Genomic DNA, 16601 nt, shown 5'->3' on the forward strand with positions numbered 1-16601 from the left:
TATGGGCAAAGCCAAAGGAGAAAGACAGTTTAGCTTTGCCCACTCACAGTCCATTACCTGCTGCTTCTGTTCACTAGGTTTACACTATGGCTGGTAGAGGTGAGATAAGGAACATATCCCAACGGCCTCCGTCATGACAATATGCACCAGGATCACAGGTACTATACAGTAAGGCTGCTTGTTGGTCACCAAGGATTCAAAGCATAAAGTTAAGATTCCGAAGCTTGTTTCAGAAACAAATTAAAGATACTACAATAAGCTGAAGATGGGCCAATAATATTAATCAAATCATTTTAATTGTAAATGAAACACATGAGCTGTGTAATTTACATTGCTTTTTTTTTTTTTTTGAACCATACTGATAATTATCTAAATATTTTCCCTTTAACCCTTAATCAATTAGTTAGTATATGGAACTGAAATCAGTTCAGAATAAGGAAATCATACAATACATGATGCATATTATTAGAATACATTTATTGGAATAATTTAAATACCTGACCCTGAAGCTGGCAAGTGGATCACGGATCCACGTTACTTGGTATGTTAGTTTGACCCTGGACAACGCAGACTAAGAATGAATGCGTTTATTGATAAATTACAGTACACGGATGCCAACACGATAAACTTCCTTAAAAGATGTTAAAAGTTGAACGCCAACTTCCTTGGAGTCATAAACTGCTTCACCACCTCTTCCGAGATTTGCTTCCTTCGCTCCTGGTGGGCGGCAATCATGGGCTGTAAGGTTTCTATTAAGATTTTCTTCAGTTCCCCCGTCAGTAAGGCTCCACTTGTGTAATCCTGCAACACAAAACGTACACAAGTTACCGATGTGATCACATAACGCGGCCTTGGATTATTCACAGAAAATCTGCCGTTTCAGGAGCAGAAATGATGGGAAAGAGAAGCTCTACTGACATCTAAATTGTTAATCGACGTTCAATGTCTTAAATGAACTCAATCCAATTCCAAACCATGAAAATGTTGAAGTATATAGGATACATTTTATATCGAGTTAGCTAGACGAGTGACAGATATTTTAGTTTACTATCCCAGCTAAAAAGATGTATTACGGTGTGGACATTTTTTAATGGCAAATCCCTTTCTTCCAAAGCATTTGGTACAAGGTGTGAATAATTTTCCAATGGCTTGGGTACTTTCAGTCGGATTACTGATGTACTGGTGAGGAGGGGGATTAAAATAACAATTAAAAAATAGATATGGGTAGACATCTATAAGTCGGACAGCTATAAGCCTAATGAATTCCTGAATCGTTATATACATATATGTAAATGTGATGAACGGCAAGCAGATTTGTAGTTATAGCTGAACATCGTTTTCTCATACCTGTTTAATTTTCTCGAGCTTCTCGTCGTCTTCAAGGAAGAACGTCAGGTACATATAGCAGACGTCAACCTCGCAGTTGCCGCCAAACTTCCGGTGTTCTTCTACAGTATCTTTCCCCCCAGAGAACGCATGCTTGTTAACCTGGAAGACAGGGAAAGCCAAGTAAAGTCAGTATACCTAATAATACTAAGAAGTAACAATGCCTTAAGTGTTATGTAGCATGACACACATTAATAGCCACCAGAAGGAATTCGGATCAAACTGCTCTCAGAGGGGACGAATTGCCATTATAAATACTCAGGACTTGGGACATAAAGCTAATACTTGGATAAAAGCCTATTTCTAGGGTGCAAGGGGTGATTCCATAATAACATATTTATTTGTCGCCTGTTTTAACACTTCCAGTTGATGTCTCACCAAGAAGAACCAACGGATAGGGCAAGTCACAGAGGGTATTTCATTTGGGCCTCCGGGAATAGATCTTGTTCCTATATAAATTCCATACTGATATAATGGACACATTTGACTTCCTGGAGGATCTACAGTTACCAGCCAATAGAAATCTGTCCCTAGGTCAGATCATCCGATAGTTCCTTCATCCCATCGCAGCCCCAGAACCGATAAATCACAGATTGTCTATGTTTACACGCTCTCTGATGGAGTGTTACTCGTGTCCAAAGCTTTCTAATACGGCTTTAACACCAGTTGCCTAAGGGTTCATCATCATCATCATTTATTTATATAGCGCCAACATATTCCATAGCGCTGTACAATTGGGGACAAACATAATAAACTAATAAACAAACTGGGTAAAACAGACAAAGAGGTGAGAAGGCCGCTGCTCACAAGCTTACAACCTATGGGACAATGGGAGTTTAATACATGAGGTTAAGTCTACATTTTGCATTTTGGCCCAGCCAGGCTGCAAAGGTAAAAGTGACTCATAAGTTAAATGATCCTGTTACACAACAATGTTGGTCAGGGGGTAGTTGTCTTGTGTGAAATTGTGTAACGGATGTTAATAGGGTAATGTAGTGAGGTTAAGAGGGTGGTTGAGGAATATTATAAGCTTGTCTGAAGAGGTAGGTTTTCAGAGAACGCTTGAAAGCTTGTAGACCAGAGGAGAGTCTTATTGTGCGAGGGAGAGAGTTCCATAAAGTGGGTGCAGCCCGAAAAAAGTCCTGTAACCGGGAATGGGAGGATGAGAAACCTACCATAACCAATCTTGCCCATTCAGAGTATAGAGTACAATCAACCCTAATAGTGGTAAAGAAGCATTAAAGCAGAGGGAATGGGGGAAGGGGTTAAAGCACATTGGTCAGCTCAGCAAACAACATGTTAGACTGTACCCATCACCCACAGACAGTGTGAATAGTCCTTTTGTTTACTGAATCAATATTCCTGATAATGCAGCCATCACTGGCTCCGTTGAATTAATAGGGATGCATTTCCGTGGTGAAATCCCCCCCATAAGAAGTGTCAGGGTTATACGAATCAGAAATATGTGCACACGGACTTGTAAAGTCTATTATGGGGACAGCAGTCTGATTGGTCATGCAAAATAGTGGGTGTGGCTTAACAGAAGGCGAGGCTAGCATCATGTAGAAAATGCTTAACTAGCATGAGCTTACAAATGGGATTTGTGAATGTCACAAACCCCGGCATACAGAAAGAGAGAAGTGGTACTGTGCATTTGTCATCAGACATGGAATAAGATCCAGGGAAGGTTACTCTTTTCTTTAAATTCACCATGGCAGCCAGCGCAGTGCTGGGGTCGTTACTGCTGACCAAAGTAAACCGCTGCCCACAAATTGGCGGCTTCCAGTGTGTGCAGGTGACAGCGGCTGTTTCATCACTGGAATGAGGTTGTCTCTGCAGAATGACTTATCTTATATACTAATGCAGTCAAATAAACCCTCTTAATTAAAAAAATAAAATAAAAAGTTGATTTTCCCGTTTGGTGGGCGAATGGGTACCTGTCCGGTCCCGTACCTTGGTCTTGATCTGCTTGGCTGTGTCCGTCAGGAAGATGGAGGAGTTGGGGTCGCTGGCGCTCATTTTGGTCTGCGCCCCTTGTAGCGCCGGGAAGAAAGTGGAATGCAGCAGGGCGGGTTTAAGATAACCGATCCTGGGAGCGACATCTCTGGTCATCCTGAAGTATGGATCCTGATACAGAGAATGCTGGTGGTTACACCCTGCAGCGCTGTCAGTACTTTATAAACAGAAACGTTAGGAGACGTCCTATGCTACAAACGGTGTAAATAATACACTGGATGGGCCACGTACACATCGTTTTTATAAGACGTTTCTCTAAACATATGTAAGTAAATCTGAAAATAAAAATCATTGCACGAAATGAGACTATACGCATTTACGCTTTTAACATGCGTTGCGCTTAACTACGCTTTTTCTGAACGCTTCTATTCTATTTCAGTGCCTCTGGCACATGGCAAAACAATTAAAATGAACATTCACCTCAATGGGAACACATTATAAATTCAGTGAAAGTTGGTTATGAATCGTTCTCATATGCGTTCGGCTCACAGGCAACGAAAACAACTAATTGTTTTGTTAGCCACGTTTAAAAAAACAAAAACAAATAAAACAACCCACAGACTGAATGCAGTTGTCAATGCAGCAAGCAGTTTCTAAGCAATTTTACTTGTGTTTTAACACGTGATGAACACACTGGAAACGCCAATGTGTTGGTAGCCTCAGATTCAAAACAAAAACTGCACAAAACCAATGAGAAAAAAAAAAAAAATATCTGACATTATTATTCAGTGTACCCATCCTCTAAACATAACAACAGCCATGTTCATAAGAAAGCAGCCAATCAACTCCCTACAAATCGGTGACATCACTGAGGCAGGAGACACTGTCATTGGCTGAGTAGACCCTGGAAAAGTTTGTATAGAACTAACAAAACTTTGTTAACAAATAACGATCTGTATGCAACAAAATAGTAAAAATAAAAATAAATAAATAAAAGTCAAAGCTCTCCAATTATCATTCGTTTGTACCTGGTCGATAGCACATGGGATGAGACACTGGATGTCTTTTCTACCATTAAATATTTCTGGGAAAGAGCCGCTGAAGGACGGTGCGGCTTGGATGGCGGGAAAACTGATTTTACCTAGAACAGAAAACATGTAGGGCATGACACGTTAATGGTATTTTGTAAGTGGCAGTTGTGTGCACAGATCTGTAGTCCAAACTTCTACACCCCCCCCCCCCACATGGGATAACTCCCCCTCTTCTCCCCCACCCTCCCCCGGTGGTTCCAGGCTTTAATTGCATAAGCAAGTTTTTAAAAGACAAGTCAACTTACCAATGCAGTCGCTATCGGTGAAGCCGAATATTCCTTTCACTTGGTTGAACGTTACGTGTTTCTGGACTTGTACAACGTTCTTGTAGAACCCTGAACTCATCCTTAAAATGAACAAATAATGTTTCAATTGCATTAAAAGTTTGTTCTTTTTTGTTACTTGTAAAAAACAAAACTAACCCCCAACTTCTCCCTCCGAAATCCTCTCTCTCTGGCCTCATACCTACTGGTATTGACATGATGCCATTAGTAGCGCTAGACCAGTTTAAACCATTGAAAAAAAAAAACCCATTCTGTTCAATGTGACCATACATGTTTTTTTTTTTTTTTTTTACGTTTATCTTCAGTTGCGTCAATGCGTTTGAAAAAGTGATTCCGTGAGAATGCGTTGTGTAGAACCGCTTGCATTTGGCTAGAGGGAGATGTAAACTTTGCTTTCGCCACAGACGCATGTTAAAATACACAGAATGACCGATTTGACAGATCTGTAAATGCCAGTCAACTGCATATGAAGGCATAGGATTTATTTTTGTCTTAGTTTATCTTTTCTTTTTATTAGTCACAGAGATAAAATAAACAGGAAACAGCGCTAAATATCTATCTGTATGTATTATACCAAGTGTCAGCTCTGTGCAGAACACCAGAAGACATGTCACTCACCCCATGTATTCCAGGTCAGAGAAGATAAAGGTTTTATTGACATCGAAGCCACACGCTATAATGTCCTTGGCGTTTTCTATGGTGTATTGATAAGCTGTCTCTATGGTCAAATCTTTCCAGAGATACTTTTCATCGTCGGTCATCTGGACAACAAGCGGGATGTTAAACACTTCTTGTAGCCACCTAGAAACAGGAATGAAAAGCTTTGAGGGCTGATAAGAACTTCCAAGGTACAAAACCCATAATTAAAGTAATTCCAGATTAAACAGATGTCTGTATCTGTAACTACTGTACTCTTGGCTCTAACGCTGTCCAAACACACAGTGGATTGTAATCAGTAATTTTACATTACATTAGCCCCAAATCCTCGTAGATTAGACACAAAACAACTGACAGTCAAATGCGCTCTTCCCTTACGCGCCGCGAGACAGGCGCGCCCTTCCCTTATGTGGAATAGTGTGCTGGGATTTCTTACAGGAATCCTGGATGTTGCCAAGAATGTTTGAAAAAAGTAAAATAAAGACTTCACTAGCACTTATATGTATACTAAGCTCATTTTATGGTTCCCAATTTAAAGCTCAAAAAAAAGTTCTTATAATGACTGCACTGGATGGTGAAACTTTTGGAGGTGAGAGGGCACTAAACACAAGAGGGAGGAGAGGCAGCCAATTAAAAAACAAAGATATTTAGCTTGTTAAAGCACAGGCTGCTTATGTGGTGTGTTGCTTTAGTAGAGATAGATAATCCAGGAAACACACATTGTTATATTATACCTTCTTCTTCTCTTAATTACCATGAAGTTGACCCCATCTCTTCATCAGTAGTAGAATTCCCCAAATATCAATCATCTAGCCAGTTATTAGGGCTAGTCTCCCGCCCTCAGACTGCAGCCTATCCTGGTTAGATCTTATGTTACAGAAAGCAAAATTATTTCATTATTTTCTCTATCAATGACACTTCCGATGTGTATTCCGTCAGCTACAAAGCAGCCTCAATAGGTAAAGGACTAATAACCAAATGTACATCGTGATACAATCATCGCTCCAATCATGCATCTCAGAAACCTCTGTAAAATGTAATAATAAGTAATCTTACTGTTATATTGAACAGAGTGTCATTCCCCTTAAAAGGCATAATTGACAGACAGTCAACATACCCAGGTTTAACAAAACAAAAGAAGAATCATTTACGACAGCCATAAAGAGGTTTCCATTGTCAGAGGAAAGGGCACTTACTTGGTGAAGATAAACGGGATGAGATGGCCGACGTGCAGGGAGCCAGAGGACGGTCCTCTTCCTGTATAGAGGTAGAAAGGCTTCTTGTGCTCAACTGCATCCAGAATCTGGTGCATGTCCCTAAGGAAACAAAGCCACATCAGCTGGTTCAGACAGCAGTAATGTAATCTGCTTGTGCACACACAAATACAATACATGCGTTATGTGACTTGTCCTATCAGTGCTAGTTTACTTCCCCTGTCTGAAAAACACCATCGCCAAATATTTAATCACCCACCCACAACAAGAAGTCATTTGGGGACAAAGGAGAGGATGAATTTAGACAAAAAAAATAAAAATCAATGAGTGAAACAATGGTGTTCAGCTGAATACTGCCTTCACGCCTTGAATAGTTTATAGCAATAAAAGAAAAGTGTTTCCTGTTGGGGAACAGTTATGTATTTCTTAACAACGAATAAGATACCGCCTGAAAATATGAAACATGCAATTTTGGTTATGGCTACTCTCACTTACATATTTAAACATGTCTCATCATACAAGTTCTTGTGACAGGAAAATCTGACACTTTCTTAATGTTACTTTATATGAAAGGTACAGAACAGAATTGTTCTCTGTGCAGACAAACGAATACCTGTGCGAAAAGAAGATCCCCCTTCGTAGGAAGTGATGCGCCTTGTGACCGGTCACTCGCTCTATTCGATCAATAAGTTCCTGATCGATTTTGCTGCTTCCAAACCGCACTACGGAAGATAGGAAACTGATTAATTAAAATTGCCACTTTTTTACAGTGACATTAGAGGAGATTTTATCACAAGCAGGAGTTACTACAGGATAGTGTTCCAATTATTTCCTTGTTATGCTCCCGCTACGCAAGGACGGCCAAGATCACGATATTTGTATTTTCAGCTATACGTCCAATTTGCCAAATAAAATGCTCAAAAGTAAGGAGATAATCAGAGGTCACATAAAAGGCACCAAAAATTAAACAACTGAATAATATTCTTATGGTTTTTAGTTTTAGATCATCATCAAACATTAGGAAAACATGGATGATCTGCAAGTGGTTAAAACAAGTTTTATTTTTAATTGAAAGAATGTCTTTAGGGTCTATTTAACAAATGCTAATCGCTAGCAGTCTGCTCATTACCCATGGAAAAATGATGATTTTATATGGCAGTAGGTGCAAATCAACTCTTATTAGTAACTAGAATAAAATAAATAACATCATCCAGACATTTGCCGGTAGCGCCTGTCTCTGAATTATTATTAACTATGTTACATTACGCGAGGAATAATGTGTGATCTTTATGAAAACTGAAGCATAAGTGCAAAAATAAAGTCCTGCAAACTATAGCAACAAATACGATTGTACATGTCACGTCTGGAGTAGTTTAAACAATGACATTAGATTGGTTGCTATGGGTTACACGGCCTATTTTGCAGTTACCCATGCACCAGTTTCCATAACCGTCCCTGAATATCTTTTCTAGAATGTGAGGTATTCATGACAATGAGGCGTTACCCATAGCAACCAGATTCCAGCTATCATTTATCTAGTACATTCTAGAATCTGACTGGTTGCTGCGGGTAACACATTCACTCTTCCATTGTAAATGGTTTGATAAATCCACCCCCCAGTCTCTGTAAATAATGGATCCTGGACACCTTTCCTCCCTCTGTGCTGTATTTGCAGTCACTTACCTATAAGTTTATCGTAGTCCACCCCCTTGGCGCTGCCGGTCTGCACCGACCACGGGTCAACGAAGTCGTCCCCATCGCTTGCAGCGGGCAGGCCGTTGTTGGCGACGGGGGTGACGTCTGTTGGGGGTGCACCTGGCTTGTAATCCTGCCCTGCAGCATTCTTATAGTCCACTTTCAGAGCCAGAAGCAGCTTCACCGCAGCATCAATTTCTTCCTGAAAATATGAAAATCACTAATATGTCATGTAACAAGCAGTGATAGGACAATGCAAGAACATGTAAACCCATGAAGGTATATTAATATAAAATTTGTCTCGATGCGATATCGTTAACGATTTTACCAACGACTGAAGGTCCCGATCAGCAGCCGATCCCTGTGTACACACTATACACGTTTTACAAGATTTACCATCAGATCTGTGCTCTTCATCTGTCATAATCATCAGCTGAAAAGATGGTGACTCTGTACACTCTATGGAGATCTATGGACACTGCCGGTCCTGAGTACATACACACTGCAGAATCGGACCGACATGGTTCCATCGTTTATAGAGAATTTTAGTCCATTTATAAAATCAAACGATACAATGTGCTTTGGAACAATAAAACATGATTGTTGGAACGTACACACTAATGAGATATCGGACATAACGATCGTTTATCGTGTGACTGTCACAATAATCGGGTGAAAAACCTGCAGTGTGTACCCAGCTTTATTGGTAATCGATAACAGGTCATCACAGACAAATGATGTCATTTTTATATTGCAAATGCTCTTTTAAATAATATTTTCATCGGTTCAGCAGAGGATCTATTGCTGCTTACAGTCATAGTGCTTGTGTCCTGATCCCCGAAATTTACAGAGCTGAGTAAGAGGTAAAAAATAAAGGATAAAAATTATAATAATAATATCTGCTAAATCTGTCCCCTATTATTTGCATAGAACCCCATTGGCAATAGCTTGTATCTAACTGAAATGAAGAAAGAGATAAATAGAAAAACAAGTCGTCTGCATGAGATCCTCACATCTGTGTGCACTCGGCCTTTAATGACCGTAATACAACAAAATGACACTTGTGCATGGTACATATGAATTACAGACATATGAAGTACATACCTTGGGTGCCTTCTCGACTTTCAACACTCGGACTTTATCCCCTTGCCTGGTCACTTGATTATACAGCTCGATGGGAGCGAGGGGCCCACACTGACAGGCTTCAGAGTCCGCCATGACGTAGCGAGGGACAGGGACGTTAAAGTGCCTTTATCCTGAGAATTAAATCCGCGTTCCAGGAGAGTCCCAAAAAGCGGAAGACCTTAGAGACATAAATAACATATCAGCCAGAGTGTTGATTTCTGGTGGGAAAGAAACAATATCTAACAGCTGGCCCTTCATTGTATCGTGTGTGTATAGTTGTAGAACTTGTGTAACACAGTAATGAATGGAGCTTCCGTCCAAGGGTTCATAATGCTGTATGTCGTGTACAAGCGGTAGTTATAAGATGCCATTACAATTCCATTTCCTCGCTCACCTGCTTGGTGACTTGGGCGTGAGGGGTAATCTATATCTAAGCCTTAGGCTGGGTACACACTGGAGCATTTTTTTGCCCAATAATCGGGCAAATCAGCCGACATACGGATTGGTCGGAAGTTGGGTTAGTGTGTACAGTAACACAATGGTCGAAAGTGGTTCCAAAGTACCGTTTCAATTGGTTGGTTGTACTGTTTAATACTTTCCGAACCAATCATGTAGTGTGTATGCACTCATCATGCTCACGATCTCCATAGAGTTTACAGAGTCGGGCTCTTTTCAGCCGATCCTAGCGATGAATGTCCCGGTGAATAAATGTAGAGAGAGCTGTAGAAGGAATAATTCATTTGTTCGTTCTGAGACAGAATGTTTCGTTTTAGAGTCACAGAAGGGAACAAAATTCGTTAGGACATGTGGATAGCTATAATCAGTGGGACAATAATGAATGAATATAGTGCTGTCATTCTCTGAAGACTAGAGGACCAGATGAAGAGCACAGATCTGAAGGTAAATTGTGTCAGTGTGTATGGATGGATCGTCAGACTGATCAAACCTTCAGATGTAGGTACAATCGTTTCAGATATAACAGGTCGGTCGGAAAATTCTTCAGTGTGTACCTAGCTTAACGCTATTTTTTAGATAAGAGTAACTATTCTGTCATCATTATCTAAGTACTAAGGTGAATTGCTATCTGGTGTTATAACCTTTATGTATCAGACACCCACAGATACGAATCATTTTAAAACACTTTATAATATCTTTTTCGATACTTTTTAATATTTTTCTGAAACAATTAATAAATAATGGTATAAAAACCTTTTTAAAGAGACATAAATTAAAAGTTACATTTTGTGTATCCTGATGCAATGAAGCTTTTCTCAAAACACACATATCTTGTCCTTTAGCGACACACAAGATTATACTGAGCTCGTCATTTCATATATTATATCGTTCAGATTTCACATGATTCCTATTTAACCATATGATAGTTTAAGCTCAGTTTGGCAGATATATCTACAGAATAAGGGCTCTAAGTTTGCCAGTTCACGTATTGTTATACATAATTGGAGCTCTGATCTCACACAGAAATTGGACAGAACCATATGGGGGTTATGCTGAGTTCGTTAGTTCATATATTACATTATTATAAAGCTTATTAAGGAGACTGAGAGCTCATATCTCACCTTTATTCCTATAGAAAATGTGTGGGATGCCTTGCTCTTTATATTACACTATTAAAATGATCATTATTGGTAATAAGATCTCAGCATATTTCCAATAGAGAGGTTTTGTGGAGTCTGTCAGTATATGCGATGCTATTATAGAAGTTATTAAGTAGATGAAGATCTCATAGCTCACCCCTATTGCTATTGGAAAATTGTAGCGTGTGCTGAGCCCTGCACTTTATATATTACATTATTATAATTAAAATGATTACTATAGAGAATAAGACCTCAGGTCTCACCCTGATTCCAGTAGGATCATATGGAAGATTATGCTGAGGTTGACACTTTATATATTACATTATTAAAATGATTATTATAGACAATAAGATCTCAGAATTCACCCTGATTCCAGTAGGATCATATGGAAGATTATGCTGAGGTTGACACTTTATATATTACATTATTAAAATGATTATTATAGACAATAAGACCTCAGGTCTCTCCCTGATTCCAATAGGACCATATGGAGATGATGTCGAGTCTGTCAGTTCACATGTTATTATAAAGGTTATTATCGGGAATAAGAGAGGACCTCTCACCCCTGTCAAACCTCAGCAGCCCTCACCCCCGGGTGTTGCTCTATTCACCTGGTCTCCAGCGTGTTATACAGACATCCAGATGCTGCAATCCCAGCGTGCAACCTGCAATACACTCCCCCCGGAAACAATTACACTATGGTTCCTCCTACATCCCTCCACCCAGCCTGACCGGACGAATACACTGCTGCTCCCTAGAAACACTGCTGTTAACCTGACATTATGATTCAATACTGATCCTGTCAGAGGACTCTAAACTGATTGTCGCCGATTTCTATAGTTTTTTTTATTTTTCCGGGTGGAACCTATGATGCCTGTCTCATTTGTCGGCGGATGGTTTTTGCGGACGGACCCGATGTGAGCTGCTGACTTCAGTTATGGACTGGTGGGGGGGACTCCCAGCATGCAGCGCGCCCGCTGTCAGTGGCTGACCAGGAGGACTCTATATAGACCTGTGCTCAGGACCCTGGGAGGGTAAATATCATATGTTGTTTATTTATTACGCTGCTGATAATGTTTTTACATAACAATGCAAAATAAAAACAAGGCAAAGCAATCTCAAATTTCTGCAATTTACTTAGCATTGTGGTATTTCTGTTCTAGCACATTGTATGATTTAATTTCCATTATGCACATAGTCTAAATAACCTATGTGACACTGACAGGAGAATAATTGTAAATGCTTCACTGAATGTCATGCTGAGACTGCTCAGTACTCTATTGTACTGCCATGCTATGTTGAGGTTGTACATAAAATATACATGTACCTTTAAAGCAAGCGTCTTTAAAAGCCCCCCACTTTCAATTGCAGCCCAAAAATAACTTGAACAACTAATACACCAGTTGAATATATATATATATATATATATATATATATATATATATATATTAATAGTCCGGCGCTATCTATCCCTCAGAAACTACCAAGTGAGTAATGTGATAAATAAAATATAATTCATTTGAATTCGATATGTCAGATAATCTTCAGAAGTTCTCAGCGATGTAAACAAATCACAAATAAAAAATAAAAATAAAAAACAATAATAGTGTGATATTGTATATAACTACCCAATGCATTCATATATAGAGTGCCTTGTGATTATATAAATAACTAAATCAAACAATAAATACATGTTCAATTCAAAATTCCTTTATGGAATATCTTGAAATGAAAATGTTCATTGTAGATGTACATCCCCTCTTCTGGGTAAGCTTACAGGAAAACTATTTGAATTCTTTCATAATGTCAATAACTATTTTAAGATCAGTTGCTGAGTGGATGTTCCCTGAGGATATTACACTTAATAGATTAATTCTTGGGATTTAGCTCTTGAAATATTATCCTTTTAAGAAGCTCCCAAGGTATCATTTCCAGTAGGAATTTTAATCACCAGTTAGAGGTCTTTCATTTAGTCATCGCAATGCAAATATATGGAATTTATAAAGGAAAAGAAAAGAGTCTAGTGCAATATTTTTAAAATTAATTAACACAAATGGTCACATAGAATATAGGTATTTACAATGTACCGAGATATTTCTGGGCAAAGTTTTCCATCAAGATGTTGAGTTACAGGCAGGTTATTCGGTTCCACTAAGCTATCACCTCCAACGCGTTTCGCCCAACAGTCTGTCTTTTTCAAGGTAGATGATAGCTATGTGTGTTTGAGTATATTTATACTAGCAAACTACTAGTCACATGATCTAAAACGAATCATATTGGAAAACCGATCTCGTCATAAATGATACAATAAGCTGTGATCGTCTACGTTGACATTAGTATTGTCGCCAAGGGGGCCCCCAGAGGTAGTAACAAAAATTTAGATTCGAGAGGCACATCAATTTGGAGGACCGACTGTATCAGGTTTTTAATATCTAACTAGAAGCGGGTCAGTTTAGGAAATGCCCACCCTATATGGAGGAAGGTACGCTCTTGGGAGCACCTCTGCCAACATCGATCAGAAGAGTCCAGGAGCATGAAGTACCATCAGAATAATACCTTATAGACATTTTCTTTAATTTTAACGCAGATGGAGCTGAAGGCAACATTCTCATGAATCTCCGACCATTCCTTGTCCAGTAGGGTTTTCGCCACGGTCTCTTTCCTAGGCCTTTTCTTGAGGATCTTGGAGGTCCGAGATAGACAGAACTAGTTCGGAGTAGTGAAAATTAGACCATTCATAGAAGAATGCCGAAGACAGAGAGCCTCAAAGGTGGTAAGGGGACCGGCGGATAGGTGGAGCTTAATAGACTTGTGAAAATAGTGGAGTTGTAAGTATTGATAGAAGCATTTCGTAGGGATGTTGAGATGCGTGTGGATATCAGAAGTTTGAGGAAACACTACAGTGGTAGTGAGGTTGTTAAGCTATCTAACTCCTCGGGAGCGCCATGGCAGAAACATAGAGGGGATGAGACCCGGAGGAAAATTCGGGGAGTGGGGGGATAAACAGTGGTAGCACTGGGGAAAGTTGGGGAGAGAGACCAAACCGTTGAGAGGAGTTGTCTCAATCCGCCAGGGAGTGTGAAAGGATGGAGAAGAATTAATTTTGGGTGACGAGCCCGTGGGAGCCATAGGAGAGAAGACAGCGACAGCAATCCCAGACCCTCAGCCTTGATGCGTATCCAGACTCTAGAGTATTCAGAACCACATCACAGCACACACTGAGCTAGCTGAGCAGAGAGATAATAGCGAGGAAAGTTAGGGATGTCCATCCTCCCTCCCCATGAGGGCCTCTGAAGGACCTTATAATCGGCATGTTCTTATTTCAGGAATTGCCAATTATACATTTTATCTTCTTCTTTTCTTATCAGAGAATTCTAACTGTTGCTACCGATCATGTGAGTGTTGAGGTTTAGTGATGACTTCTCTTTGCTTCTTGCTTAGCTGGACACAGTCTACAGGGCCATCAGAGTATGTGTATTTTATATTACTATGACTACTGATGCTGCTCCTTGCTTTCCGTAAGTCCGCTGTAGTCTTTATCAGATAATACAGTGTTCTTATTGGAATCCTGTCCATAAACATTTATTTATAACATAGGTGCGATCCAAGCTGGAATACATTGCTCCAGTAAAAGATTTATAGCAGTGCCCGTGAAATGAAGATGCATCTTGCTTTTGAAATTAATGTTACCTGTGGGAATCTCGGGCATTTTGCAGAAAACACTTTAAAGGCTGTCTTTACAGCTCCGGAAGTGCTGAGTGCAAGGGAAAATATTTCCCCAGTTGCTGCCAAATAACACCAGTGCTTTCACCTTTTATGCCACTAGTGATTTCACTTTTATGTTAGTGATCACACAAAAATTGTCCCCAACGTCGCCTGCGATGTTTGTCATTTTTTTAAAAAAAAAAAAAAAAAAAAAGTTTAATTAGCAAGTGATCCATATACCAAGAAATATCACAAATCTGAACGATGTTTGGATTTTTGTCTTGTATCATGACTAAATACTGCAGTATTGAGTGTAAAGCTAACTCCACGCTGTCATTTTGCCCAGGTGAAACTCTTGCACTTTACAAGAATGAATTCATTAGTAGCCTACGATGATTCGGAGACCGACGATCTAGAAGACGGCGGGATTCCTCCTACATCTCTCGCTGCCAAAATATCCACTATGCCTCTAGTCCCGAGCCGTTTACAAACTGACTTTAACAGACGTCCTTCTGGTATGGACAGGTTGACAGAGTCACCTTTTGGGAAAGATTTAAATGCAACAGAGAGTGAAAGCAAATATCGTGTACATAATAATGTTATGGCTAGAAATATGAGCGTTTCAGAAAGTAAGTTGGAGAAACCGGTCCAGCAGGATGGACAAAAGAGACCTCCGAGCGATGAAAATGTGGTCAAGCCTTATATTCCTAAGAGACTCAGACAGGAACAATCCAACATGGCGGAAGAGGTTGATTGTAACATTTCGGGAAGGTCCCACGAACACACCAGGCACCAGTCATGGGACATCTACAGGGTATCTGAATATCTTGGGCCCCATTTACATTTAAAATACAGAAACACTGAGCTTCCCCAGAAAGTGATATTCCAGATGAGAGAACACACAGGACCTGTGAACAGGATCCAGTGGTGTCCGGTGAAGCAGTCCAGCCACTTGCTTCTCTCCGCTTCAATGGATGCAACTTTCAAGGTAACGATCGGACATTTAAGCATCATCCTATTGTGGGTTTTGCAATTATTTCTGTGTATGAGAACTGACTTTTTGCAAAGAATAACCGTGAGTTACAAGTTTCTTTATTTTAATTATATAAACTTTATTGGAAAAAATAATGCATACATTTACAATGTATGGGGGTGGGGGCGAACTCAGGGCATGGAGGGTGTCTTTGGGTCATCTGCCCACTTTGCCGTATGACGTTTGCCCGCGACTTCAAGCGAGATACATTGATGTAGGAAAGGTATGTGTCACTTGAGCAAACTGTTTGAGTAACGAGCAGAACATAATTAATTGCAAAATAATGTTGTTTTTTAATGACAGTCCTTTAGGTCATTTACTGTGCATGGGAGGCCGGTGTTGAAATTTAAAAGGGACATTCATTCACATTCAGTTGTTCATACATATTGGTACTTGCAGCCGGTATCCTGAGCAGCACGGTGGCTCAGTGGTTAGCGCTTCTGCCTTACAGCACTGGGGTCATGAGTTCAATTCCCGACTATGGCCTTATCTGTGAGGAGTTTGTATGTTCTCCCCGTGTTTCCTCCGGGTTCTCCAGTTTACTCCCACACTCCAAAAACATACTGGTAGGTTCATTGGCTGCTGTTAAATTGACCTTAGTCTCTCTCGGTCTATGTGTGCAAGTTAGGGGATTTAGATTGTAAGCTCCATTGGGGTAGGGACTGATGTGAATACGTTCTCTGTACAGCGCTGGGGAATTAGTGGCGCTATATAAATAAATGATGATGATGATCCCAGTGAAAAGATGCATAACTAAAGGGAAGTTCACTTTTCTACCACATGAGGGCGCCATTTGATGAACAAGTTCACCTTAAGTATTATGTTTAAAAGGTGCACCTCTTGCTTAGTTGTGTGTATTC

At 39.9% G+C, this 16601-nt stretch overlaps 2 protein-coding genes across 4 annotated transcripts in view; one reads left to right on the top strand and one right to left on the bottom strand.

Moving 5' to 3' along the window:
- Window positions 1-458: 458 nt before the first annotated feature.
- On the bottom strand, window positions 459-11700 carry WARS1 (tryptophanyl-tRNA synthetase 1). 3 transcript variants are annotated; one of them, XM_075191900.1, is made up of 11 exons: window positions 11615-11700; window positions 9388-9586; window positions 8272-8485; window positions 7202-7310; window positions 6571-6690; window positions 5336-5518; window positions 4679-4779; window positions 4371-4483; window positions 3340-3513; window positions 1348-1488; window positions 459-801 (listed from the first exon to the last, which is right to left on the bottom strand). In XM_075191900.1, the coding sequence occupies exons 2-11, from the start codon at window positions 9499-9501 to the stop codon at window positions 643-645; spliced, it is 1428 nt and encodes a 475-aa protein (XP_075048001.1). In that variant the 5' UTR covers window positions 9502-9586; window positions 11615-11700; the 3' UTR covers window positions 459-642. The 3 variants fall into 3 exon arrangements, with proteins under 3 accessions (XP_075048001.1, XP_075048000.1, XP_075048002.1); XM_075191899.1 differs by having other exon boundaries at window positions 11567-11669; XM_075191901.1 differs by having other exon boundaries at window positions 11593-11636.
- A 232-nt stretch (window positions 11701-11932) lies between these two features.
- Window positions 11933-16601, top strand: part of WDR25 (WD repeat domain 25) — a 76892-nt gene continuing 72223 nt past the window's right edge. Inside the window, exons 1-2 of the mRNA XM_075191898.1 lie at window positions 11933-12037; window positions 15055-15696. Of these exons, the coding sequence (XP_075047999.1) occupies window positions 15079-15696 (618 nt within the window). The 5' untranslated portion in view covers window positions 11933-12037; window positions 15055-15078. The remainder of the gene's footprint in view (window positions 12038-15054; window positions 15697-16601) is intronic.

Source organism: Mixophyes fleayi, chromosome 12 (genome assembly GCF_038048845.1).
Source record: "Mixophyes fleayi isolate aMixFle1 chromosome 12, aMixFle1.hap1, whole genome shotgun sequence".
NCBI classification, from domain to species: Eukaryota; Metazoa; Chordata; class Amphibia; order Anura; family Limnodynastidae; genus Mixophyes; species Mixophyes fleayi.

Coding starts and splice junctions, on each gene's coding strand:
- WARS1 (XM_075191900.1), bottom strand. CDS start 9,501: ATGGCGGACTCTGAAGCCTGTCAGTGTGGGCCCCTCGCTCCCATCGAG. Junction 6,691..7,201: donor GGGATCTTCTTTTCGCACAG/GTATTCGTTTGT, acceptor TTGTTTCCTTAG/GGACATGCACCAGATTCTGG. Junction 4,484..4,678: donor CACCGATAGCGACTGCATTG/GTAAGTTGACTT, acceptor TTTCTGTTCTAG/GTAAAATCAGTTTTCCCGCC.